The sequence below is a fragment of the Chelonoidis abingdonii genome, chromosome 20 (genome assembly GCF_003597395.2).
Source record: "Chelonoidis abingdonii isolate Lonesome George chromosome 20, CheloAbing_2.0, whole genome shotgun sequence".
Classification (NCBI taxonomy): Eukaryota; Metazoa; Chordata; order Testudines; family Testudinidae; genus Chelonoidis; species Chelonoidis abingdonii.
Genome location: NC_133788.1, coordinates 1549628 through 1575162, shown reverse-complemented (window position 1 = coordinate 1575162; position 25535 = coordinate 1549628). Strand labels below are relative to the sequence as shown.

General features: G+C 51.5%; 2 protein-coding genes across 2 annotated transcripts; both read left to right on the top strand.

The window, feature by feature from the left end:
* The first annotated feature begins 607 nt into the window (after window positions 1-607).
* On the top strand, window positions 608-24776 carry LOC116818749 (claudin-4-like). The gene is made up of 2 exons (XM_032769953.2): window positions 608-688; window positions 24017-24776. The coding sequence occupies exon 2, from the start codon at window positions 24042-24044 to the stop codon at window positions 24684-24686; it is 645 nt and encodes a 214-aa protein (XP_032625844.1). The 5' UTR covers window positions 608-688; window positions 24017-24041; the 3' UTR covers window positions 24687-24776.
* On the top strand, window positions 10967-12185 carry LOC116818750 (claudin-4). The gene has a single exon (XM_032769955.1). The coding sequence runs from the start codon at window positions 10997-10999 to the stop codon at window positions 11624-11626; it is 630 nt and encodes a 209-aa protein (XP_032625846.1). The 5' UTR covers window positions 10967-10996; the 3' UTR covers window positions 11627-12185.
* Window positions 24777-25535: the final 759 nt, after the last annotated feature.

Genomic DNA, 25535 nt, shown 5'->3' with positions numbered 1-25535 from the left:
CCTGAAAAAGAGACAAAGGCCAGAGGAGGGGCTGGGGGGGGAGTTCAGTTTGGAGCTGGCTTGGAAAATGGGGGGAGTGCCCCAGGGCTGGGATCTAAGCTACGTGTCCCCCAAGATGGACCTGACTGAGGGGTCCTGTTGTCTGTACCTACAAGCCCTGCTTGGGACTGTGTTCCTGTCGTCTAATAAACCTTCTGTTTTACTGGCTGGCTGAGAGTCATGGTCAATTGCAGGAAGTGGGGGGTGCAGAGCCCTGACTCCTCCACCCTCCGTGACAGGCTGTATTGTGGGAGCAGCGACTCTGAAAAGCATGTGGGGGTTGTGGTGGATAATCTGCTGAACATGAGCTTGCAGTGTGATGCTGTGGCCAAAAGGGCTAATGGAGGGGAATCTTGATTAGGAGTCGAGAGGTTATTTTACCTCTGTATCTGGCAGTGGTGCGACCGCTGCTGGAATCCTGTGTCTAGTTCTTGTGCCCACAGTACAAGAAGAATGCTGCTACATTGGAAAGGGTCCAGGAAGAGCCACAAGAATTATTAAAGGATTGGAAAACGTGCCGCTGAGCAGGGGCTGTAAACACTTCCTATCTGATTGTGTTTCAGGAGCTGGGCTGCTAGATCCTCTCCCATCCAGAACACACAGATGCTCTGTTGTTGAGTATCTCATGAGGGCCCTTCTTCAACTGCAGGTAAATCAGCTCTTGGCATCAATGGCAGCTCCTGTCTTGGCGAGGAGAGCAGGTGGGGTAGGATGCAAAGAACAACAGACTGCCTGTCTGCCATCTTGCACTAGGGTGTGTGTACGTGAGCCAGGGACCCCTCCCCAGAGCCCTGCAATTTGTGCTGTGCAACAGCAGGAGGCCAGTGCCTGCTTCCCCAGAGGGCCCCTTGAACTGCCTCTGTAGGGGAAGGTTTGCTGTACTGAGAGGGGCGTTGGGAAGGAAACTTTCCCTGCTGTTCAGAACTCTCCTGGGGACCCTGCACAAGGGCTACGCTGCAAAGCAAGGGAGGCTCAGGCCTTTGACTGCTAGATGCAGAAGGACAGTACCAAAGGGGTTCCCATGGCACTAGCATGCTCCAGGCCAAGGGCCCACGCCAACCACAGTGCTCTGTGCCAGAGGCCAATACGGCTGGAGCACACCATGCCAGTGGCCCTCTCTGCTACTGAGAGACAGAGAGCGCGGGCATATGTAATGCACATTGGTGACATGCTTTAACTTGCCAGTTCCTTCTCTAGATTTCTCACTGTTCTTTGGATCTGTATTCCTTAGCTAAAGTACAAACTGGAGAATTTATATAACTCTTTGAGGATTATTTGCTTTAAAAGGTGTGGTGGCTAATAAGAAATTACAAAAAGCAAAATTCAGATGATTGGCTGATAATATTTACAATGTCAACATGGAATTTAACATGAAAAATTACAATGATCAAGAGACGATGAATCAGTTAAGGTCTTACCATAACTTTATTACAAAGATAACATTTGTCGCAGTTCTGTACTAGTCTGGTGCAAGTGATTGTGGTTCCAGCACAGAATTATGGATCCTTAATTACAGCTCCATATTTACTTCCCATCAAGATTATATCCCAGTGGAATTATGGAACTGCTCTTGTCAATTCCACCTAACAATTTTACAGCAGGATTCAGAATTTTAGACAAATGACTTCGTTATCAAAGAATGTTAGTTTTCAGTTCAGAATGACCTTGCCCATGACTCAGAGCCATACTTTGCCACTTACACATGCACAAGACTGTCATACGCTAAGCCCAAACTGTAATATGCATGTCATAATTATGAAGCTGTTCTAATTTCTCTGGAATTTCACCAGTGCTGCAGGTTCTTATGCCACTTTAACCAAAGGTTCAAATAGTGGTCAAATAATTTTTATTGGTTTTTTTTTCTTTTGTAATTTTTCTTGTTTGTTTCTTCATAAAAAGATGAATTACTCACAGCAATGGTGGGAAAATCTTTAGTTTATAAGCCAATTCAAAGTGTCTTCTTCTTTTTGTCTAATTCTCTTGAAAGCTGTGTAATTTTTAGGTTGACATCTTTAAAACACTCAGGATTTGATGCAGTAACTTTTGCTGTAATGAAGCCCAGCTTTCAATTACATCCTTATTAGGCTGAGCTAGAGTGGTGAGTTTCTCTTGTCCTAGCACTCTCAACTGACGTAATGAATCAGCATGACTTGTAAATAACTAAGACTAAACTCATTAGTGAAATACATTTGAGTCATTCAGAGGGTTTTAATAAAGGTACATACTTTCTGAGAAGCATTTAGCCTAACATGACCAAGTCGTCACATGAATAAAAGTTGTTCTGCTACTTATCAGTTGGAACTGGTATGAATGTGGGTTCTCCAGCTTAGCTTCACTGTTGCAATGACTGGTTCTTGAGTTAGATCAGAATTCATTCAGGTGAGTCACTCAAAGCATTAGGACAGTTGGAGTCTTACTCTTTTTCTGAATTTTGCAGAGGTCTCCCCAGATAGGACTTTAAAAGACAGAGGGGCCACATTCAGAAAGGAACTTATGGCATTGCAACACGGAATCCTTAGGCATCCCGCTGCCTACTGGGATTCTGAGCCCTGATTTAAGCTAACGGGTCCATGATACAGTGTGTGGGGAGAACCAGGTATGTAAGACGGGTTCTCAGAAGCATGCAGAGTGGGGGGGCTGCCTCAGAAGGCTAATAGGAAACGCTGAGGAGAGGGGCAGGGCTTAGCTCTCAGATTCATAAAGGTACTTAGAATGCTCCCATTGATCCTGGCCTGTCAGGCCAGAGGCCTATTTTTTATTAGGATTCCCAGTCTGGCAGTCCCTCCTTTGCCTGATTTTGAGCAAGGCCATGAATGCAGCTCTCCCAGGAAAGTGCCCGAACTGCCAGGCTCTTGACTGTTCTGGCACGTGTCTCTGTTAATCTGACTTGTTGAAGCTGTTCCATTTCCTATAACTACTGAAATATTCATTGGCCCAGAGCGAGTGTGTGAGTGATTCTGTAGCCCAGTGCACTCACTTGGGATGTGGCAGAGTCAGGTTCAAGTCCTTGCTCCAAATCAGGAAGAGGAGGGATTTAAACAGGGTGTGCCCTAAACTGCTGGGCTACTGGCTGTCCTGGGAGTGCGTGCACACATGTGAGCCTGAAGAACGATCAGTTTGCCTGCCCCTGGCAGTTTTGTGCTGGGCCTGATCCTGTAGGCATGGTCTGAGAACACCTAGCAGATTGAGTTCTGCTGTGGAGGTGGGTGGGGAATATTTCATCTGAGCAGCCAGTTGATGTGTCAGCATGAGCAAGGGCTCAAAGCAGCTTGTTAGCTGTGGGGTAGCATCAGTATTTAGGCATCTTTGCCCATGTCCATCAACAGACAGTGAGGTTAGGCAGTAGGTCAGTGGAGGTTTTGAGAATGCCAGTGGCATCTAAATGTTGGATTGAGCCCCTAGTGGGGCAGTTAGACACCAAAGTATCCTTAGTTGTTACCCAACAGAGAGGGCACACTTGCTGGCCAGGTGACGACAGTCCCATTAACTGTCTGTCTTGTCCAGATGTTTCAACTTCAGGTAGTGACATATTGAACAAAACTTTGTTTTCATTCCTGCCTCTGGGGAAAGCTTGAAATGTCAAACCAGAAGATGAATTTTGTTCCCTCTCCTCATTCTCCTTTATGGCTCCTTGCCACTTTGTCTCTGGATAATTCCAGGTTCTTTGTGCAAAATATTTTGTGCCATATCAGTTTGTATAGTACATGTCGGGCCATCCACTGAATACCCACTGGCTCATCTCCACTCAGTAACCTGCTTCCGCAAGTTACCTTCCCTGGGCCCCTCTGTGGTGAGCTCCTTTGGCCAATTCTATGCAATTGCATGCTCTTTCCATTAGCACTCTTTGCTCTCTGCAGACATGTCCATTTTGAAGTCAGTCTTTCTGGAAAGTCTCCTCACACTCCTGGATGGCTCTGCCCTGCAGCAGTGTCAAGTCATTTGACTCATTTGCTTGGTCATCACCAGCAGGAGAGAGCAATTAATGAAATAGCACGAAACAGCTCTATGCATCTCTGTACCAGTCCTGGATTAGTCCCTGAACCTTGGTAATAAGGTTAGTAGGAGCCCCACATGCAACAGACTCTCGGTGCAACTGCCAGTCATACAGCTTCAGCATGACATGGGGCTGCGTCAGCTCCTTTAATGCAAAATCAATGCCTCGTGAGATGTAGTTTTGTTAAAAAATAGTTCTCTTTCTTGTAGATGGCTGGTGTGTGCGCCACGGTCTGTGCAGGCCCTTTCTTCAGAGTACCGTTTATGGGTTGCACTGACAAGTAACCCCCAAATAAAGCAGCTCAGCACAGATCCAATAACTACCTTTACTTAGGCCCAGCAGCTTCTTTGCCTGACTCTCCTGCTCCTGGGCACTCTTCGCCTGGCCTTGCAGCCCATCTGCTGGGGCGGGGGGAGCCCCAGGGGCTAGCCTGCTTCCTGCAGCTCCCCTTCTCACACTGAGCAGGGCCTAGATCCATACAGGTGTTGTCGTGTGTGACTGTCAGGTGTCCTGCTGCCTAGCGGCATTCCCAGCTGGGAGTTAGATACCAGGCCCGGATCCCCAGTAGGACTGGAGCGTTGCAACACTCAGCATTTCGGCATTTAGAAGATCACAGGAACAAACTACTGTGACCCACAAAGCCTGGGTTAGGCACCTAGGCTCCCTCTACAAGGCACGGGGAGCAAGAGGCACCTCAGAATGCGAGTCACCAAAGCCAGCACCCTGGGCAGGGAGCTGCCAGTGTTAACCAATGGGAGATGGTGATGAGATGGATGTTTCCAAAGCCCCGCCCCTCCCTTGGAGTTTGGTACCAAACTCCAGGCTGCAGGGAGGCGCCTATCTCTACTTGCAATCTACAGCCAGGAACCCCTCTGCTGGAGTCCGGTAGCGTAGGTGTCTACGGTATGTCGAGGCTGTAATAAAATACCCATGGCATCAAGTCTCAGCTGACTTGGGGTCATGGGGCTTGAGTTGCAGAGCTAAAAATTGCAGTGGAGACATTTGGACTCAGGCTGGAGCCTAGGCTCCAAGACCTTCCCCCGCCCCAGGGCTTCAGAACCTGGTCTCCAGCCAGAGCCCGCACCTCTCTACTGCTGTTTTATAGCCCCAGAGCCCAAGCCAGCTGCGGTCATGCCGTGGGGCTTTTATTGCGGTGTCGATGTTCCCTCAGTCATTCCTTGTCAGAATGAGTTCGGCATCTTCCTCAAGAAAGAGCTGGAGGAAGAGCCACCTGCCTGGTAACTTTTCACCCAGTGTCCAAAGCACTCAGCTGGGATGTGGGAGACCCAGGTTCAAGTCCCCTTCTGCAAGAGAGAAGAAAGGCTTTGAACAGGACTCCCAGGAGTGGGTGTTAACCACAGGGCTATGGGCTAGTCTGCTGGTGAAGCTGCTCCAGTTTGGATAAATAATTGAAGAGTCAGTGGAGCAGGAGGACTGGACCTGGGCCTCCCACAGAGGCTGCCTGGCCTACAGGCTCAGTCTCTCTCTGTGACTGTATTTATCCAAAGTGGAACAGCTCCCACAGAAGAGATTGAGGGGCCCTTTTCCTTCAATCAAAACACCCTGTAGGCCAGTGATTACAGCACTTTTTTGGGAGGTGAGAGATCCCTGTTCAAATCCTTCCCCCTCCCCAGCAGAGTGGGGATTGAACCTGACTCTCTCACATCCCAAGTGAGGGCTCTAACCACGAGGCTAAAGCTTATAAGGTAGGCACCTGCCACAGTCTGGATGGGACCCGATTCGGTAGGCAGCCTCTGAGCATGGGTGCGGGATGGGCTCCATGGATGCGACGTATGGAGATGCGCCCCTCTTCTCCTGCTCTATGGATCGCACTGGGGCTTGGGCAGGAGAGAGACGTCCAAACAGTGTACGGGTCTAGAGGCAGACACGTAGGCACTTAGGAATTTGGCATTTGTGGATCTAGGTCCTGGGGCTTTCAGATTCTTAAAGAGTTAGGCAGCTTCTTAGCCAGGGTTTTGAGGATCCAAAAATTGGGTTTAGGCATCTAAAGTGGCAGTTGGGCCCCTAATTCCCCTTGTGGGTCCAACTATGGGTGCCTAGCTCGGGGCTGCAAATTCCGCTGGGTGGCAGGGCACCTAGGAGCTAGGCACCACTACATCTTCGTTCCTAGCCTATTTTACCGTAGAATAACGTATCCCAGTGGTCCTGGGGGGGCTGCTGTTTGACACATTCAAAGGCTTAGGCCTGAGTTAGGATTCTTGCCTGTGTGGCTGTCTATAGCATCGTTATTAACAAGCTCCATCATTTTTCCATCACTATGTCCAAAAATCATAACTGTGAAGACGGCAGGTCAGATCCATCCTATTTTTGCTACTAGAGAGGCACTGTGCTGGGGGGGTTGTGGGGAAGCGGGGGACATACTTGTGCACGTGATGGTTGTGTGTGTCCCAGAATTAGAAGGTTTTGGGAGGGGATTATTAAAGAGATTCATCTTATGACAAAATGCTTCCTAGAGACCCCCTGAACTGCTGACTTAATGATCCGGTAAAGGAGCTACATGTTGAACAGAACGACGAATTAATTTCTTTTTTATTGTTAGCTGCAAGATTTTGTAGCTCTTAGAAGCTTCCGCTGCTCCTGTTTTGTTGTCTTGTTTTGTAATGAAAATAAAATCACAGTTTTTTTAAATATGGAGCTAAAAAACGTGTAACCCACACACCTCCTGGGTGCGGTGCTCTGTTCTCTCTAGAGCCACTGAGAGAGAGATTAATGAGTCTGCTTCAGCCTTAGCTAAGGCCCAGGTGGCTTTTAGCTCATGGGGTAGTGGCTCATGCAATAAGCTCCAGAGGTTCCAGGTTTGATCCGGACCAGTGAGGTCTGTCAATATTACAAATTCAGACCTTTTATTTTAACTGGGAACACACATTTTTTTCTGATTCGGGACCAGGAGCTGGGGTTCAGGGTCAGTACCTGTTTTACTCCCTGACAGAGAGGTAAAATAAATAAAGTAAAATATGGAGATATACCTATCTCATAGAGCTGGAAGGGACTTTGAAAGGTCATTGAGTCCAGCCCTCTGCCTTCACTATCAGGACTAAGTGCTGATTTTGCCCCAGATCCCTAAATGGTCCCCTCAAGGACTGAGCTCACAACCCTGGGTTTAGCAGGCCAATGCTCAAACCACTGAGCTACCCCTCCCCTGTCTGGAGAGTGGCAGTTAAGCACTCGAGTCCCCCTTGAGACTCCCACCTCTAGCATAAAATAGTGAGTTTGTGGTCTAGGGGCAGGAACTAGGACTCACCAAACAGCCATTACATAGGAACAAGGTTTAACAGTGCTGAGCAGGGCAGGATTCAGGCTCTGTACTCATTAGCAGTATCCTGAGGCCATCAGTTCCCCCATGCGCACTTATCTTCATGAATGAGACTGTTTTCAGGAAAAGTAAGTTCTGACCTTTTTGGAGCTCACACAGGCCCCATCTCCCCTTTCCAGACAAACAGGTAAAATCTCCGATACGCTGCCGTCCTTCTCAAACACTCTACAGTGAAATGCCCCACCCTATTCTTAAAGTGCAGATCCCATTAACCACAATACAAACACTGACAATGCAACAGCAAAATGTGTATTAAGATAACATCCAAATTCACTTCTAAGTAAACAAGTGTTATGCTAATCCAACAATGTCTGCAGGTTTCTTTGTGCGTATTTTTTCAGCACTATATGGGATATCCAGAGTTTGAACATCTAACTTTCAGTTCTACAACCCAGCTTCCACCTCACTTAGAGGAGCACCTGATGGGCTAGAGGACTGTGCTGTTAGCATGTATGTGAGCCAGTGGGTGCCCACAGTGGTCTCCTGGCTATAGTGAGTGTAGCCGCCTGCATGGAACTTGTCCACGTGCACATGGCTAGAGAGCCAGTTGCAGCAGCTCTCTAAATAGTTCTCTTAAGAAAGAGCGAGGTTAGTTTTACAAGCATGGCGTCCTCCCATGTTATTACCAAGCAGGCAGTACATGGCCCAGACAACATAGTCAATTGCAGCACTGCCTTTGTCTGGGTCATCTGGTTGACTGACCCCTAACTGTCTGTATGTACAAGCAGAAGCCTTTATTGCTTGAGCTGTCTTAGCGTGGAAGCAGTTGCATTCATAAACTTCTTTATGTCATCTAATCACTAGGGTTGACACAGAGCCAGACTGGATTAATGTGGGTTACAGAAACTGCTGTACTGCTATAGACCTTCTGAGTGGCAAAATGAATGTGCTTCCTTCATCTGTTGTGTTAAAGGCCTGGGTTCTGTTCTGAGCTGTACCTGACGTGACCTTTTCTCAGGTACCTTATCTGTTAAACACATAAGTGATAGTTGCCCCCAAGGCACAGTGCGATGCCTTAATAAGGGTAGCGAAGTGTCCAGCAATATTAACAGCCATCAGTAGATGACTAGAACTCATGCTCTCTGGGCTTATACTATTCTGAATTTTCCACTTGGCTACTAAAGAGGGTGATATGCCTTTGCTCTGCTTATAAGAGTTCCTCTTGATAGTCTGTGCCTGCTGCTCCTGAGTCCCTAGATGCATATCAGTCATCTGTATCCAGGTGGTGACGTAAGGGGAGCATCAGGAGGACTGTGGCTGTGGAAGGATCACTGTGGGGGTGACAATAACCAAGGTGATTTAACTGTTGGGCTTTCGTTTGGTTGTCTAGATAAGTCTCTGGTCTCCATGCTGTCACACTGCCCTAGCTTTGGGCCTTGACGAGAAGCTGGAACACACAGTTTGTTCCTTGGGGTCTCCTCCCACACTGCAGGATCCCCATTCCTCACAAGGATACTCTGCTGTTTTCCTGCAGCATCTGTGATCCCCATTGCTCGCTAGGCTGAATTCAGGGAGCTGGGGGCACTGGGTCCTGTTATTCTGCCATTCCTAGACAGTCCCTCCCGGATGGTGAGATGCAGGGGCATGGGGGAGGTTCTTCTCAGTGGGTAGGCTCTGATTTCTGGATCAGATACTTGGCACGAGTGGCCACTGGCTGCATGCCTGGGCTGGTGTCGTGCTGGTCTCTGGGAAGGACCAAGGGTTCAGGACTCTGCTCCTTGCGTTCTCCCAGGAACTGCCCATTTTCACTCTCTGGGTCTGGGCAGTGGTCATGGCTGCCTCGAAACCACAGCGATGGGTGTGCAGAAATGCCTAGATAGCTAGAGGGGTTTGTCTGGGGATGGATAGAGATTTACGGGCAAGAGAGACCATTTCTCCATTGTCTTCTATCCCCCCAAATACCTGTGACTTCTCCATTGCCAGCTGGTGGCTCTGCAGGGCTGTGAAGCTTTGGGCCCAGCTGTCTCTTCTGCAGTGGATTTCCCTTCGGAAGCAACATAAGATCCCGTTTGTGTCCCCACCCAAGCTAAGGCCGTGAGTCAGCAGTAACTAGCTGTGCTCCCAATGAGCGCACCCCATGACATGGACCCATTGTTACCTGGGGTGGGGTGGGAAAGTAGATCTGTCTTGGGCTCCCCAACACCCCTCCTAGGCCAGGCCCATGACCTCCTGCACCTTTGCCCTGATAGCAAGGGTTTCTCAGCCAGGTGTACCAGGCCCATGGGTGGTGCTAGCTGCGTGCAGACCCAAGAGATTGCTACAGCCCAGCTATCAGCCCCAGCCGCCCCAGGGCAAAAGGCTGGTCTGCACACTCCCTGCCCCAGTCTCTCTGTTCCTCCCCCAGCCTCTCTCTGGGCAGGGATGCTGAGAAGTGGCCTCCCAGCAGCATTCTGGGCTGAGTCAGTGATTGGGACAGCAGGGCGGTGTGATGGCTGCAGGCACCTGTGTGACACTGCTGTGCTGGAGAGGAGGGAGGGAGGGAGGGAGGGATGCTGTGTGATGACAGTCCACAGAAAGCTCTTGTGTGCAGTGCTTGTTCACAGGGATCTGCCCAGCCCTTCCTCTCTGGCAATCCTGCAGCAGCCAGCAGCTCAGACCGGTTTGGGGCTCTCAGTGATTGGCAGGGCCAGACACACTGGGGACATCACATCCCTGAGGCCTGATTCATATCTGGATGCTGTCAACAACCAGCCTGGGTAAAACGAGGGCAGCAGCTTGTGCTCTGCCTGCTGGGACTGGGCGGGACCAGGTGACAGGCTCCCAGCAGTACGCACCACAGTGGGCTGTGCTAAAGAGGGGCTGCCCAGTGGGGAGGGGCATAGAAGGTAATCAGTGACAGCTGTGGAGAGCGCAACCCTGTAACAGCGGCGACCCCCGGGAGCGCCATTGTACAGGGGGCAGAAACTGAGGCATGACATGGCCAAAATCATACAGTGGGTCAGTGGCAGAGGTGGGAACAGAGCCCAGACTCCTGCTCCAGCACTTAGACCAGGGGTTCTCAAACTGGGGGTTGGGATCCCTCAGGGGGTCGCAAGTTTATTGCATGGGAGGGTCACAAGCTGTCAGCCTCTACCCCAAACCCCGCTTTGCCTCCAGCATTTATAATGGTGTTAAATATATAAAAAAAATGTTTTTAATGTATAATGGGGGATGCACGCAGAGGATTGCTGTGTGAAAGGGGTCATCAGTACTGAAGTTTGAGAACCACTGACTTAGACCCTTTCTGCAAGCTTCCTCCCCTCCACCTGCAGAGCCTGCTTCCCCTCCCTCCATTACCTGGGGGGCTTTTTCCAGATGGAACTTTAGCAAAGATGGGTAAAATCCTAATTTAGGACAAATGGAAGGAGGTGTAAGGTCGCCTAGCTGTGTGCCCCTGGGAGCAGACTCCATGGCAGGGCGTGAGAGCTGGTCCCTCTCTAATCTGTCTTGGAGCACCACTGCTGTGGCGAGAATGCAGAGCCCAGGAATCCTGGGGAACTGGTTTTACACATTTTGTCTGTGCAAAGTGGATGGAGCAAGGGGGATGAAACTCCACCCACTGCAAAGGCATATAACTTCTCCAAATGGTCCAGCCGCGGAGCATTGCACCTCCGCTGTCTGGGCTTGTGCGAGGCAGAGAGCAGGGAGTGATGGCTTCGATGGGGCTGCAGGTGCTGGGCATTGCCCTCTCTATCATTGGCTGGCTGGGCACCATCCTGTGCTGTGGGCTCCCCATGTGGAGGGTGACAGCCTTCATCGGGAACAACATTGTGGTGGCTCAGATCATCTGGGAGGGGCTGTGGATGAACTGCGTGGTGCAGAGCACGGGCCAGATGCAGTGCAAGGTCTACGACTCCATGCTGGCGCTGCCCCAGGACCTGCAGGCGGCGCGTGCCCTGGTGGTGATTGCCATCGTGTTGGCCGTGCTCGGCCTCCTCCTGGCCATCATTGGAGGGAAATGCACCAACTGCGTGGAGGACGCTTCTGCCAAAGCCAAAGTCATGATTGTCTCTGGGATCATCTTCATCATTGCTGGCATCATGATCCTCATCCCTGTCTCCTGGTCAGCCAACAACATCATCCGGGATTTCTACAACCCTATGGTCACTGAGGCGCAGAAGAGAGAGCTGGGGGCCTCTCTGTACATCGGCTGGGCTGCATCTGCCCTCCTGCTCATTGGGGGGGCCCTGCTCTGCTGCAGCTGCCCCCCCCAGAATGAGAAACCCTACTCTGCCAAGTACACGGCTGCTCGCTCGGTGCCGGCTAGCAACTACGTCTAGGGACCGCGCGTGCTCCGTGCCTCCACCACCCCAGGGGCCACCCCTCCCACTCCAGCAAGACAATCAAGGAGCTGCCATCCTGTCCAAATCCAGCCCACTGCTCTGCTTGTACCTTGTGCCTCTGCCTGAGCCCAGCTCTCCCCCCGTGGCCAGGACTTGATGGCTGAACACAGACAGAAGCTGGCAAGGAGCTTCCCTGAGGAGAAGACTGTGGCCTTTCCATGGGCAGGGGCCTTGGCAGAGCGGCTCGGCCTCCTGAAAGCAGAAGCCCCACGGTGCCAGGGCTGGCTGGCTGCTCAGACATGCCTTTAGCACATCTCTGGCTGATAGGTGCAGCCGGTGAGTGGCTGCACGGGCCCCAGTGCTAAGAATCTGCCACTGCAGCTTGTTTGTGCCAGTGCACAGAGAGCTCCTGGATTCCCCAAGGTCACCTGAGCGAAACCAGCCCGGGCTTGGACCTGGCTGCCAGTCAGGGCTCTGCTGGGATCTCCCCACGGCACGGCTAGCTCCGGCGTTGTCAGCCAGCCCCCTTGCAGCTCTGGCATCACCTGTGCCCACTCAGGAGGGGGAGATGGGGGAGGGGTGCACTGGGGGATACGGGCGGGGGAAGGGGGGAGGGTAGTAAGAGAGGTTGCAGTTGCTTCTCTGTTTCCCTTGAGATTTCAGCTGGTTCTTTAATCCGAGTTAAACTGGAGAATAGATAGAAACTGTCCCTGACTGCTCTGGCAGTGCCATGCTTCAGGGGGACAGAGATGACGCTGGGGCAGGGCAGGTCCTCCCTGGGAGCAGTGAGGAAGGAAAGCCGTAGCGAGGCCCAGGCGTTGCCATTCCTTCCCTGCAGCCCCTGAGGGAAGGGTGGGGGCCGCTAGGCCTCCTTCCAGTACCAGAACTCGGGTCTTCAGCAGGTTCTGGCATTTCGGACGGGCCCTTGCACAGGGGTCAAAGCAGGAGCTTTCAGTCTGAGACTATCTCATTAGAGTGAAACTGCAACGGCCCCTTTGTGTGTCCACGTGTCTGTCAGTGTCTCAGGCTGGGCGTGCGTCATGTGTCTGTGGCTGCGTTTCTGTCTGTGTCTCTGGGTGTGTCTCTGCGTTTCTGTGTGTGTCTGTTGACTGGCAGTGTTGTCATTCAGTACGTGTCTCTGTCTCACTCTCTAGGGATCTGTCTTCCTCTTGGTGACTCTGGTCAGGTCTACACTAGAAACTTCTGCTGGTAGCGCAGTGTCACGTAGGGGTGTGATTTGTACCACATTTCTGTGTTGACGAAAGCAGCAGAGTAGGCGCAGGAATACCAGCAAAAAAGTCCTTTGCTGGCATAGCTTATTTCTCTCAGGGAGCCACGCTAAGCTGTATTGGCTGCAGCACTCTTGCTGGACAAGCTGCAGCTCCCTTGGGAGGTTTGCCCCTGTGACTGTACCTATAGAACCATACTGGCCAACACCCGAGTGGAGACAGGGCTCTGGCCTGCTCTTAGTATCCGTCAGACAGTGCTTGGTTCAGATGGCCCATCCTGAGGGGCTGGGCTGCTGAGCAGGCAGCTGTTTCCCACCAGCCTACCCCTGCTGTGTGTTTCTGCTTTGACCCATTCTCAGACCTGTATTTGTTTAGCTGCACCTGTGATTTCTGTGTCAACGGCACCCGCAGGAGGGGCAGTGCTGGCGACTGGATGTCAGTGGCCCAGCTGGGCAAACCGGTTTGGGAGGTGGGAGCAGAGCCAGGCAGGTTGAGCAAGAGCAGAAAGGAAAGGTGCTTCCTCTGGTGGCACACACCCTCTCTGGGAGCCGGCTGCCGCCCATGTCTCGCTCCAGCTGAGTCTGGAACAGGTCAGCTGCACCCCGACCACTGCAACAGGAACAGCCTGGAGGCTGTCCAGATTAGTCAGCTGGCTACATGGGCTGCCATCCCTGGGGAGGGGCAAAGCCACTGCAGCAGGCACCCAACAAGGCATTGGGCACATCCTGTGGCCTGATGTTGGCTCCCAATTATATAGACTAGACCAGGCAGCTCCAGAGCTTGCCTCTGGGAAGGGCCCCCCCATAGGTGTGGCTGATTTGCTTCCCCAGTGGAGACCCATAGGCTGCCCCCGAGAGCTGGAGCGTGGGGCAGAGCTCCGCTGATGACAAGCAGAGTGGCTGGCGCTGGGGCTGGAAGTGCCAGGAGGAGGATGGGCGGTGCGAGCAGGGGCGCTGGGATGCCAGGAGAGTGCTGAAGGGGGTTGTGCCCCAGAGTGACATGGGAGCCCCCTCCCACAGACTGGGGGCCAGGCTGTGATCTTCCTGCCGATGTGAAATGTTAATAAATGAGTGCGATTTTCTACATTAAACTGCAGCTGCTCCAAGCCCTGCTGTGCTGTGTCTCGTTTCCCCATCCAACGAATGTGGGCTGAGCCTGTGGCCCACGCCTTGCAGCAGGCAGCTCGTTCACAGATGCTATAGGCAGCTATGGGGCATGGGGCAGGGGATGGATCGGGGGGTTCCAGCATCAGGGGTGCAGGCCTGGTACAGTAGCAACACTCATCTTGAACTACCTGCCCGGGCCAGTGCTCCCCATACATCCCACATCCCCCCGTCCAGAGCCCCACCCATGGCTTGTGCTTCCCACAAACCCCCCATCCCCCCATCCAGAGCCCCAGCCCTGGCCTGTGCTCCCCACATACCCTACATCCCCCCCTCCAGAGCCCCATCCAACTCCCAGCCTGTGCTCCCCACACACTCCACATCCCTCCTCTGGAGCCCCACCCCCGGCCTGTACTCCTGACACACCCCAGGTCCCTTCTTCCAGAGCCCCACCCAGCTCCCAGCCTTTGCTCCACACACACCCCATGACCCCCTCTCCAGAGCCGCACCCCACTCCTAGCCTGTTCTTCCCACACATTCTGCCACCTCCCCAGTTGCTGGGCCTGGGCCTGATTGCTGATTGGGGCAGTTTATCAGAGACTGTGGTGGATTCATAGAATCATAGAATATCAGGGTTGGAAGAGACCTCAGCAGGTCATCTAGTCCAACGCCCTGCTCAAAGCAGGACCAACCCCAACTAAATCATCCCAGCCAGGGCTTTGTCAAGCCAGGCCTTAAAAACCTCTAAGGAAGGAGATTCCACCACCTCCCTAGGGAACCCATTCCAGTGCTTCACCACTCTCATATTGAAATAACTTTTCCTAAAATTCAACCTAAACCTCCCCCACTGCAACTTGAGACCATTGCTCCTTGTTCTGTCATCTGCCCCCACTGAGAACAGCTGAGCTCCATCCTCTTTGGAACCCCCGCTTCAGGTAGCTGAAGGCTGCTATCAAATCCCCCCTCACTCTTCTCTTCTGCAGACTAAACAAGCCCAGTTCCCTCAGCCTCTCCTTGTAAGTCATGTGCCCTAGCCCCCTGATCATTTTCATTGTCCTCCACTGGCCTCTCTCCAATTTGTCCACATCCCTTCTGTAGTGGGCGGGGTGGGGGCAAAACTGGACACAATACTCCAGATGTGGCCTCACCAGTGCCAAATAGAGGGGAATAATCACTTCCCTTGATCTGCTGGCCATGCTCCCACAAATACAGCCCAATATGCCATTGGCCTTCTTGGCAACAAGGGCACACTGCTGACTCATATCCAGCTTCTCATCCACTGTAATCCCCAGGTGTAATCGAAAGTACTGCCCGTTTTTCAGTGAAGACGGGCTGTATTTCTCAAAGCTCTGCTCTGGGAATGACTGTGGGGCATGTCTCTGGGCTGTGTTATATAGCAGGTCAGGCTAGATTGTCACAGTGACCCTTTTGGCCTGGGAATGCAGGAGTCTGGAATGGGCAGTGGGACTCTGCTAAAGAAAACTGGGGTACAGGGCTTGCTGGTTGAGGCAGCAGGCAGGCTACTGGGGAAATGAAGAGTCGTCCCCTTGGGGGTGGCAAAGGTCAGGCTGGGGCCACCCTTGAGGTCTCAGTGCTCTGAGAGTACGTCTGCATTGCAGATGGGAGTGAAGCTCCTACCCCACACCACTAGCTCGAGCTAGTGAATTAAAAAGAATGGTGCGGTCTTTGCAGCGCTGGCAGCAGCTCCAGCTAGCCACTGGTCCAAGCTGGCCTGAGCCCTGGGTCTGAGCTCTGGGCACTGGCCTGAGTCGCCGCCCATGCACGAGGAGCTAGTGCAAGTCTGTCTGCCCAGGCTGGGAATCATAGCACCTAGTTGCAGTGAGGTCTGTTATGCCAGCTCCGTCCTCAGGTCCATTGTGGCCCCGACACCTCTACTGACAGGCCTTCCACCTCACCCCGGGTCTAGGTGAGTGACGAGCTGAGGGAGGTTGTGTCAGGGGGACGCATGGCCCTAAGGAGAGCTGCTTCCTCATTCGCTGCTGGCTGTGGGGGCAGCAAGGTTGTCTCCTCACTGGTGCTGTCCCCATGTCGCGCCCTCAGGGCTCGCTGACCCCTGGCTTAGGAGGGGATAAGGGTGCCACACGCTGGAGTATGATCTTTATTTCCTGGCCCCAGCCACCTGCCATGGTCAGGGCTACAAAGGTTATATCCCGGTCACCTTGTTATCAGTTATACCTCAAATAATATGGCCACTGATTAGTCCATCTGTTAATCATTTCATTTCACAAGATTTAGCTTTATTACATAGCTCTGCCGATTTGCCAGCCCCCTGAGCACCAAAATAACAAAGCCAGGCCCCCCAAATCAAGAAAGTATTACAAAATTGTAAGTTGGGGTTTCTGTTTACCTGCTGGACTTGGGGGAGCCCGTTTTCCAGCTTTTCTCTGCAACCAGGGGACTAGAAAATCACTTTTTAAAAAATGAAAGCTGAAATTCTCCCATAATCACAGGACTCCAGGATCTGGTGCTTCAGTAACAAATCAAACATCACAAGACTCACCATAAAATCACAAGAGATGGCAACACTCGTGCATCTGTGATGTGCTCCAGGGGTTCACGTGGCGGCCAGCCTCTAGTGAAGAGACTGTGCCTTTCCTGAGTGACGTTCTGGCCCGGGTCACAGTATACTGGGCACTGCTGAATGGCTTTGTTGAGGGGTTTGCAGTCCTCTCACACTCCCACTGGGGCTTACTGTAGATCTCCAGCACCTCTGCACCTGCCACATGCAGCAGGGAGAAGGATTTCACCCTCTCTGGCTTCTCTGTAATTCCACTTGCTGCAGCTGCCTCCTCCAGTTCTCTCCCAAGTTCCCTTCCCATCTGAGCGAGGCAGGTTCATTGATTAATAGATTTCAAGGCCAGGTGGGATCATTGTGATCATCTAGTCTGGCCTCCTGTATACACAGGTGAAAGTAAGCCGGTACGCGGTACCGGGTCAGCCCGGCTTCCGCAGGGGGCAATTTAAAGGGCCTGGGGCTCCAGCAGGAGCTCTCCCGTGATGTAAGTGTGAATGACATTCCTTGTCCCTAGATGTATCCATTTACATTTAGCCGTATTAAAATGCACATTGTTGGCTTGGGCCAAGCTTACCATGTGTTCCAGATCGCTCTGTGTCAGAAACCTGTCCTCTTCATTATTTACCATGCCCTCCATCATTGTGTCATCTGCAAACTTTATCCACGATGACTTTATGTTTTCTTTGAGGTCGTTAATAAAGATGTTAAATAGCCTAGGGCCAAGAAAGATCCCTGCAGGATTCCACTAGAAACACACGGTTCAACGATGATTCCCCATTTACAATTACACTTTGAGACTCATTAGTTAGTCAGCTGTTAATTAATTTCATGTGTGCCATTTTCGTTTTGCATCTTTGTAGTTTTTTAATGAAAATGTCATGCGGTACCAAGTCAAATGCCTTTCAGACGTCTAACTCTATTATATCAAATTATTACCGTCATCATCTAAACTTGTAATCTCATCAAAGAAGATATTTAGTTAGTGTGACAGGATCTATTTTCCATAAACCTGGGGATACACAGAGGTCTTCTGGGGGTCCATCAACTCATCTAGGTATTTGCCTAGTTTTACAACAGGCTACGCAAAAAGCACTAGCAAAGTTGGTACAAACTAAAATTTCATACAGTCTCTGACTTCTTTATCCTGCTCTATATGCTAGACGCTGAAATGTAAGTACAATATTGATATTCCAATTGATTTATCTTATAACTCTATGGTAAAAATGAGTAGGGTATGCAATTTTTCGGTCTTAGTGTGCTGTGACACTTTTGTATTTTTATGTCTGATCTAGGAAGCAAGTCGTTTTTAAGTGAGGTGAAATTTGGGGTACGCAAAACAAATCGGACTTCTGCAAGGGGTACAGTAGTCTGGAAATGTTGAGAGCTACTGCCATAAACCCATGTTAATTGGCATTAATTTCATTACTCTCTTTTACATGACTCTAATCAAATCCCATATCGCCTGCTCCATTATCTTGCCTGGGATGGATGTAAGCCTAATAGGCTATACCCAGGTCATCATTTACCCTTTTTAAATATTAGTACAACGTTAGCCTTCTTCCAGTTTTCTGGAACTTACCCAGTGTTCTAAGACTTATTGAAAATCAACATTAGTGGTCAAGCAGGTTCCTCAGCCAGCTCTTTCGAAACTCTTGGATGCAAGTTATCTGGACCTGTTGATTTAAAAATGTTCAACTTTAGTGGCTTCTATTTAAAATCCTCCTAAGATACTAGTGAAATTGAAAGAGTGATATCATGTGATATGACTACATCATCAGTTTTCTTCCCAGATACAGAATAGATATATTTATTGAACACTTCTGTCTTTATGGCATAATTTTTCAGGGCCGCCCAGAGGGGATGGGGGGAGGGGTGGCAAGTGGGGCAATTTGCCCCAGACCCTGGGTCCTGCAGAGGCCCCCACAAGAATATTGTACGCTATAGTATTGTAACTTTTCTTTATGGAAGGGGCCCCCAAAATTGCACTGCCCCAGACTCCCTGAATCCTCTGGGCTGCCCTGTAATTTTTGATCATTCTACTATTTCCCTGTAGCAATGGACCAATGCCATTGTCAGGATTCTTCTTGTTCCTAATATACTTAAATAAACCTCCTGTATAGAATTATAGAATATCAGGGTTGGACGAGACCTCAGGAGGTCATTTAGTCCAACCCCCTGCTCAAAGCAGGACCAATCCCCGACTAAATCATCCCAGCCAGGGCTGTGTCAAGCTGGGTCTTAAAAACCTCTAAGGATGGAGATTCCATCACCTCCCTAGGTAACCCATTCCAATGCTTCACCACTCTCCTAGTGAAATAGTTTTTCCTAATATCCAACCTAAACCTCCCCCACTGCAACTTGAGATCATTGCTCCTTGTTCTGTCATCTGCCACCACTGAGAACAGTTTAGATCCATTCTCTTTGGAACCCCACTTCAGGTAGCTGAAGGCTGCTATCAAATCCCCTCCTCACTCTGCTCTTCCACAGACTAAATAAGCCCAGTTCCCTCAGCCTCTTCTCAGAAGTCATGTGCCCCAGCTCCCTGATCATTTTCATTGCCTCTACTGGACTCTCTCCAATTTTTCCACATCCTTTCTGTAGTGGGGGCCCCAAAACTGGATGCAGTACTCCAGATGTGGCCTCACCAGTGCCGAATAGAGGGGAATAATCACTTCCCTCGATCTGCTGGTAGTGCTCCTACTAATGCAGCCCAATATGCCGTTGGCCTTCTTGGCAACAAGGGCACACTGCTGACTCATATCCAGCTTCTCATCCACTGTAATCCCCAGGTCCTTTTCTGCAGAACTTAGCCAGTCAGTCCTCACTCTGTTACGGTGCATGGGATTCTTCCATCCTAAGTGCAGGGCTCTGCACTAGTCCTTGCTGAACCTCATCAGATTTCTTTTGGCCCAATCCTCCAATTTGTTTAGGTCACTATAGACCCTATCCCTACCCTCCAGTGTATCTACCTCTCCCCACAGCTTGGTGTCATCTGCAAACTTGCTGAGGGTGCAGTCCATCCCATCATCCAGCTCATTAATAAAGATGTTAAACAAAACTGGCCCCAGAACCAACTCCATCTTTTGTCCTTAATGCTAACACCTTTTGTTCCATCCTGACCCAGAGTGAGAAGGTCATGACACACCCACAGCAGCTCTGGGAAGAGATGACCCCAGCATCTGATATGGATCAGGGTGATGAACAGATGACACTTGTAACATGTCAGTTTCCAGTGACTCCACGGGCTCCTGTTACAAAGGAGGGGCTCTGATGGGTTCCCATGATTAGCAGGGACTTCTGCAAGGTCAGGGGGATGGGAGCCCACCCAGGGGCACCAAACGGCGAGAAGGGGGCCAACAGGCCATGGCCCTCCCACTTTTCACTACGGGCCCAGAGCCTCCTGCCAGGCCGGAAGCTGGAGCCCGGCCCAGGTAAGAGCAGCCCGGGGAGCCTGGGCAGCTGTGGGGAGCTGAAGACTCTCCACCTACCCAGGGTGGGGGAGGGGCCCAAGAGCAGCCCCAGCCCATGTCCCCACCTCCCAGGCTCCCTGTGCAGGGCAGATGGAGGGTCCGTGGCCTGGCTATGGCTCTTCAGCCCTCAAGGCCCTGCCCCCCAGCCAGGCCAGAAAGCAGAGCCAGGTCGGGGTAACATCTATGCGGGCAGCTGTGGGGAGCCATGGACCCTACACGCTGCAGGGTAGGGACACGGGTAGGGGCTGCTCTCAGGCCCCACCACCCCGGGCAGGTGGATGGGCCCAGACTCCCCAGCCCAGCTCTGGCTTCTGGCTTGGCCAGGAGGCAGGGCCTCGGGGGAAGAGGAGGAACAGGGGTGGGGCCACGGAGGAGACATGGCTATGTGGCCCCCCCACTTTTAGGAAGAATCTGTTGCCCCGGAGCCCACTCCAGAGAGAGAGAAGAGGAAGGAGCCCGAGGAAAATGGAGGAGAGAGGAATGGAGAGCAGGGAAGTGAGACTAAAACCAAAGACAATGGAACAAATGACACAAATAGCAGGGTTGTTCCTTTGGAGCAGTAACAGGGCATGTCCACTCTTCAGGGCTTTGTGACACTACCTAGTGATCCACAGCTGTGTCTAGTAACCAAACACTCATGGATTCATATGCTGGTGTGTTTACTTCATTTCATTCTGTAATGAGAACCACACTTAGCCAGCCAGCGAGTAGCTTCTTAGTTACCAGCAATTGCTGAGCATTCAACAGTCCCTGCAAAACAACCCTCTGCATTGCTGTGGTTAATGACACCTTCCAGCCTGACACATGACCAGCCAACCACAGCAGGACAAGCTACAGCTCAACAGGCACCCCGACCAAAAGATCAGCCTTCTACAAGCCACTCAGAGCTGGTATCCCTTCTTTATTACAGCAGTGAGAATGCTTCAGCTGGCCAGCGCTTTGCTGAAACTAGTCCAAACCCTGCAGGAAGCACGTAACTAGGAGAATATGTTAGAATCCCGGAATTACTTTCAGAACAGTTAAGTGATGTCTAGCACTAGGGTCTCCTAACTCTTTCTGATATAAAACCGTATTTTCAGTTGCTTATAACTTTGTCAAACTTTAACTATTTGGTCTGATTTAGAAGTTGGTCTAATAAAAGATATTACTTCAGCCACCTTGTCCTGGGACCAACACAGCTACAACGGTACTTCAAGAATTAAAGTTGTCCATGCAACCTTAATCGGGCCCTCTTGGGCATATGCATGCCGATACAATCTTTAATGATATGATTATATACTAGTTTTCCAGAGGACCCCTACCTCATTCACTGCACTGGATGGAGAGTGCTCTGGGATGAAGCAGGGTGGTGCAGTAAAGGAGTCTCTTATCTGTATGTAACCCTTCTGCCCCTCTGAGTTGGCAGCAACAAGGGCCAGGTTCAGTAGCCAGGGGTTCCGTTTCAATAACACAATGCAAAACCGGCTCGAGCCCCCACCCAGTGACCTGGGACAATTACATACCACCACCCCGCCCCCCGGGCGCCTCTAGGAGGCAATACTTCTCCTCTCGCAAGTACGGAGTCTGAGTGTAGCAAAACCCTTTTAATAAAGGAGGGAAACAACACGGCATCACGTTGGGGAAACACCACAACCAGAATTCATAAACCATGAGCAAAAGACCCACCAAGTAAGTTTGGCAGTGTCCTTTTCCCCTCAGGGTCTTAAGTCCAATCACCCCAAAGTCCAACAACCCAAAAGTCTCTGTCCCTGGTCGGTGCCACCCCAGAGTTCAAAAGTTCATCTGCAGAGTTTTACCCCCCCAGCCTGGATGGAATTGGAGGGGAAGGCACACAGGGAGTTAAGGGGCACCTTATGTGGTCCGAGGCCGACTGCCCCACCTCTCCATGGAGGCCTGCTGCAGCCTTCACCACAAGTGGCTCTGTTCCTTCAGCCGCTCCACTCCATTCCTCCAGCTGTCCCCGCAAACTGCTCTGCTCTGCTCCACTCACTGTTCTGTGGGCCGCTCCAACCATCCCACACGCTGCTCCGCTCGTCCAGCCATCCCATGAACCACTCAAGCTGTCCCCACAAACTGCTCAGCTCCACTCTGCTCACCGCTCCAACCATCCTGCAAGCTGCTCTGTCAGCCACTTAGCAATATATCTTCAAGCTCCCCCACCAGTTAATAGCACTCAGTGATCTCAGCTCAGTAGTTTTAGCTCTCTTAGTGATTTCAGCTTGTAGTAGGGGAGCCCCACTGCTGGTGCACCATCAGCCCAAAGTGAATTCAGCTCAGCAGCCTCTAGCTAGACTCCTAATGGAATCAAAATTAGCTCTGCTATTCAACAGTGGAGGAAGGGGGGGGGGGGAGTGTAATTGATGTGCCAGGCCCTCAAAGGGGGCCCATACCATCAGGTGACAAACCTATCTCCAACCTCTCTCAAGTCACTGGGTTTTGGAACCCATGTCTAGCAAGTGCTACTTAGTTGATGGTGAGACCCTCTATCATAAAACAGTTTCATAGTCCCTCATTCACATAATCAGAGTAACAACACTTTATTCCTCCTGCCCCAATAACAGAGAAATTGGGGATCCCACAGCTGTCAAAGTGACCATTTTAGGTTGCTGTGGGCTATGCTAGGCGGGGTGGGTGTGCCTATACAAACAAGATCAGCCCCTGAAATTCTTTTCCACACTCACCATAATTCACCACCAGATGTCAGTGTAAAGCTCATCCTGACTCTGCTTACATGTAGAACCTCATTTGTTGCAGAAATTGGAAGGTGTGCAGTGCATGGATTTTGTTCTTGGCTCTGGGAGAGGAATGTTGTCTAGTGGTTAGAGAGCAATAACCAAGCACATGGACCTGGCACATTACTTCTGAGAGATAATGTGGCTAAGTGGATGAGACTTGAGTCTGCCCTACTAGGGACTTGTGTTCTATCCCAGGAGTCTTAGGAATAAGGGAGTGCAGGTCACAGAAGTATCACCACCAGTCAGCAAACGAGGCAAGACTTAGAATCATAGAGTATCAGGGTTGGAAGGGACCTCAGGAGGTCATCTAGGCCAACCCCCTGCTCAAAACAGGACCAATTCCCAACTAAATCATTTAGAGTGACCAGATAGGAAGTGTGAAAAATTGGGACGGGGTGGTAATAGGAGCCCATATGAAAAAAAAGCTCCAAATATCAGAACTATCCCTATGAAATTGGGACATCAGGTCACCCTAAAATCATCCCAGCCAAGGCTTTGTTAAGCCTGACCATAAAAAAGGGAGGATATTCCACCACCTCCATAGGTAACCCATTCCAATGCTTCACCACCATCTTAGTGAAAACATTTTTCCTAATATCCAACCTAAACCTCCACCACAACTTGAGACCATTGCTCCTTGTTCTGTCTTGAACTCCTGACTCTCAGCCTAGTGCACCTCCCCCTAGGCTAAGAGGTATTGGAATTGGGGGCAGAGTCTGGTTAGTGTGGGCCACTCACTGAGGCTGGTGAGTATGGCCTGGGGAGCTGGAATATTCAGAAAATCACGAGCACACATACACATATGTACATATATGTGCACAAATATATATGTACATATGCACATGTACATGCATGTATACATGCACACACACAATCCACCTTCATGAAGAATAGTCACCGAAAAAGCTCAGCCTGAACAGGTAAAGTTTGCCATCGGGGGGTATAATGGACAGGGTTGGGCGAACGTAACCATGGGTATCACGGCTGCTGTGCCTATGGGAAGCCAGCTCTGTCTCCTAGAACTTGGTCTGTGGTGCAATGCAACATAAGGCCCCAAGTGCCACTTCTTCTCACATCGTAGCGATGGGAAACTGAGGCACAGCAAGGTCAGAGTGACTTGCCCAAGGTGACCCAGGGAGACTGTGGCAGAGCCAAGTCTTCTGAGTCTGACCAGCTAATCTGGGGCCTTGCTCCAGCTCCCCGTGCTGTTGCAGCCCCTGGTGTCACCTCCTACAAATTACCGGCATTCGGTTTGGAGTGTGTGTGTGCGTGCAGTGCAGCATCTCTAATCCACTCTTCCCACTATCTCCAAAGGTGAGAGCGTGACTTACTGTAAGCCATGACGGTGATGGCTGTGCAGATGGGGGGCCTGGCCCTGTCGGTGCTGGGCTGGCTGGGCACCATCCTGACCTGTGCGCTGCCCATGTGGAAGGTGACGGCATTCATTGGCTCCAACATCATCGTGGCCCAGGTGTTCTGGGAGGGGCTGTGGATGAACTGTGTGTACGAGAGCACAGGCCAAATGCAGTGCAAGGTCTACGACTCGCTGCTGGACCTCTCCTCAGACCTCCAGGCAGCCCGAGCCCTCGTTGTGGTCTCCATTGTGGTGTCCTTCCTTGCCCTCCTTATTGCCATCTTTGGGGCCGAGTGCACCAGGTGCGTCGATGACAAGGGAGCCAAGGCCAAGATCTCCATCACCGCTGGGGCTGTCTTCATTCTGGCCGGGATTGGGCTGCTCATCCCTGTTTCCTGGTCAGCCAACACCATCATCAGCAACTTCTATAACCCCATGGTTCCAGAGGCTTTAAAGAGGGAGCTGGGGGCTTCCCTCTATGTGGGCTGGGCCTCAAGTGCCCTCTTGGTGTTTGGGGGGGCCACCCTGTGCTGCTCCTGCCCCCCCAGCCAAGATGCGCCGTACCCCATGAAGTACAAAGCGGTGAAACACTCCAGCCTGGGGAGCTATGCCCTTAAGAACTATGTGTGAGGAGCCCTGCCTTGCCCTCCCTGGAGACCCCCCTCTCACCCCATCCCATCCCACTTGCTTGCAGGGGCCCCTTCACAGCCATCCAAACAGATATTGAAATTTGCAGGGGTTCCCCTCTGTGTCTGGGTCCTGCCCCACATGTATCCTCCCATCTGCATCTCACCCGACCTGTCCCACTTCCTCATACTTTTCCCTGCCTGCATCCCACCCTACCCATCCCACCTCCTGATGTGTATCCCCCCTGCATCCCACCCCACCTCCCCATGCGTTTCCCTGCCTGCAGCCTATCCCACCCCACCATGTGTATCGCCCCCTGCATCCCACTTCCTCAGGTATCTCCCCTGCCTGCATCCCACTCAGCCTGTCTCACCTCCCCATGTTCCCCCCCACTGCATCCCATCCATCCCACTTCCTCGTGTATCCCCCTGCATTCCACCCCACACATCCCACCTACTCATGTGTATCCCCCCCACATCCCACCCCACATGTCCCACACATATTCCCTCCTTGCCCATGTCTCACCCCACTTGTCACCTCCCTACATGTATCCCCTCCTTGCTGGTGTCCTGCCCCATGCATCCCCCCTCCCTGCCCATGCCTCCTCCCCACCCACATCCCACTTGACGTGTGCTCTCTCCCTGTCTATTCTGTTCTGTGTAGGCTCTTACACCACACGTACTCCCATCGTTTCTAAGTGCTAGTCGGCCCACAAAGGCTGGTGGACCTGATCATCAGCCTGGGCCAATCAGGCACGTCCAGCTCAGCCTGTAGCCCTTTCCTCAGGGCTCTCTTTATTCTTTGTTCTCAGCTGTGACCGTGGGGCCCCGCAGGCTCTATAGCTGAAGGGGC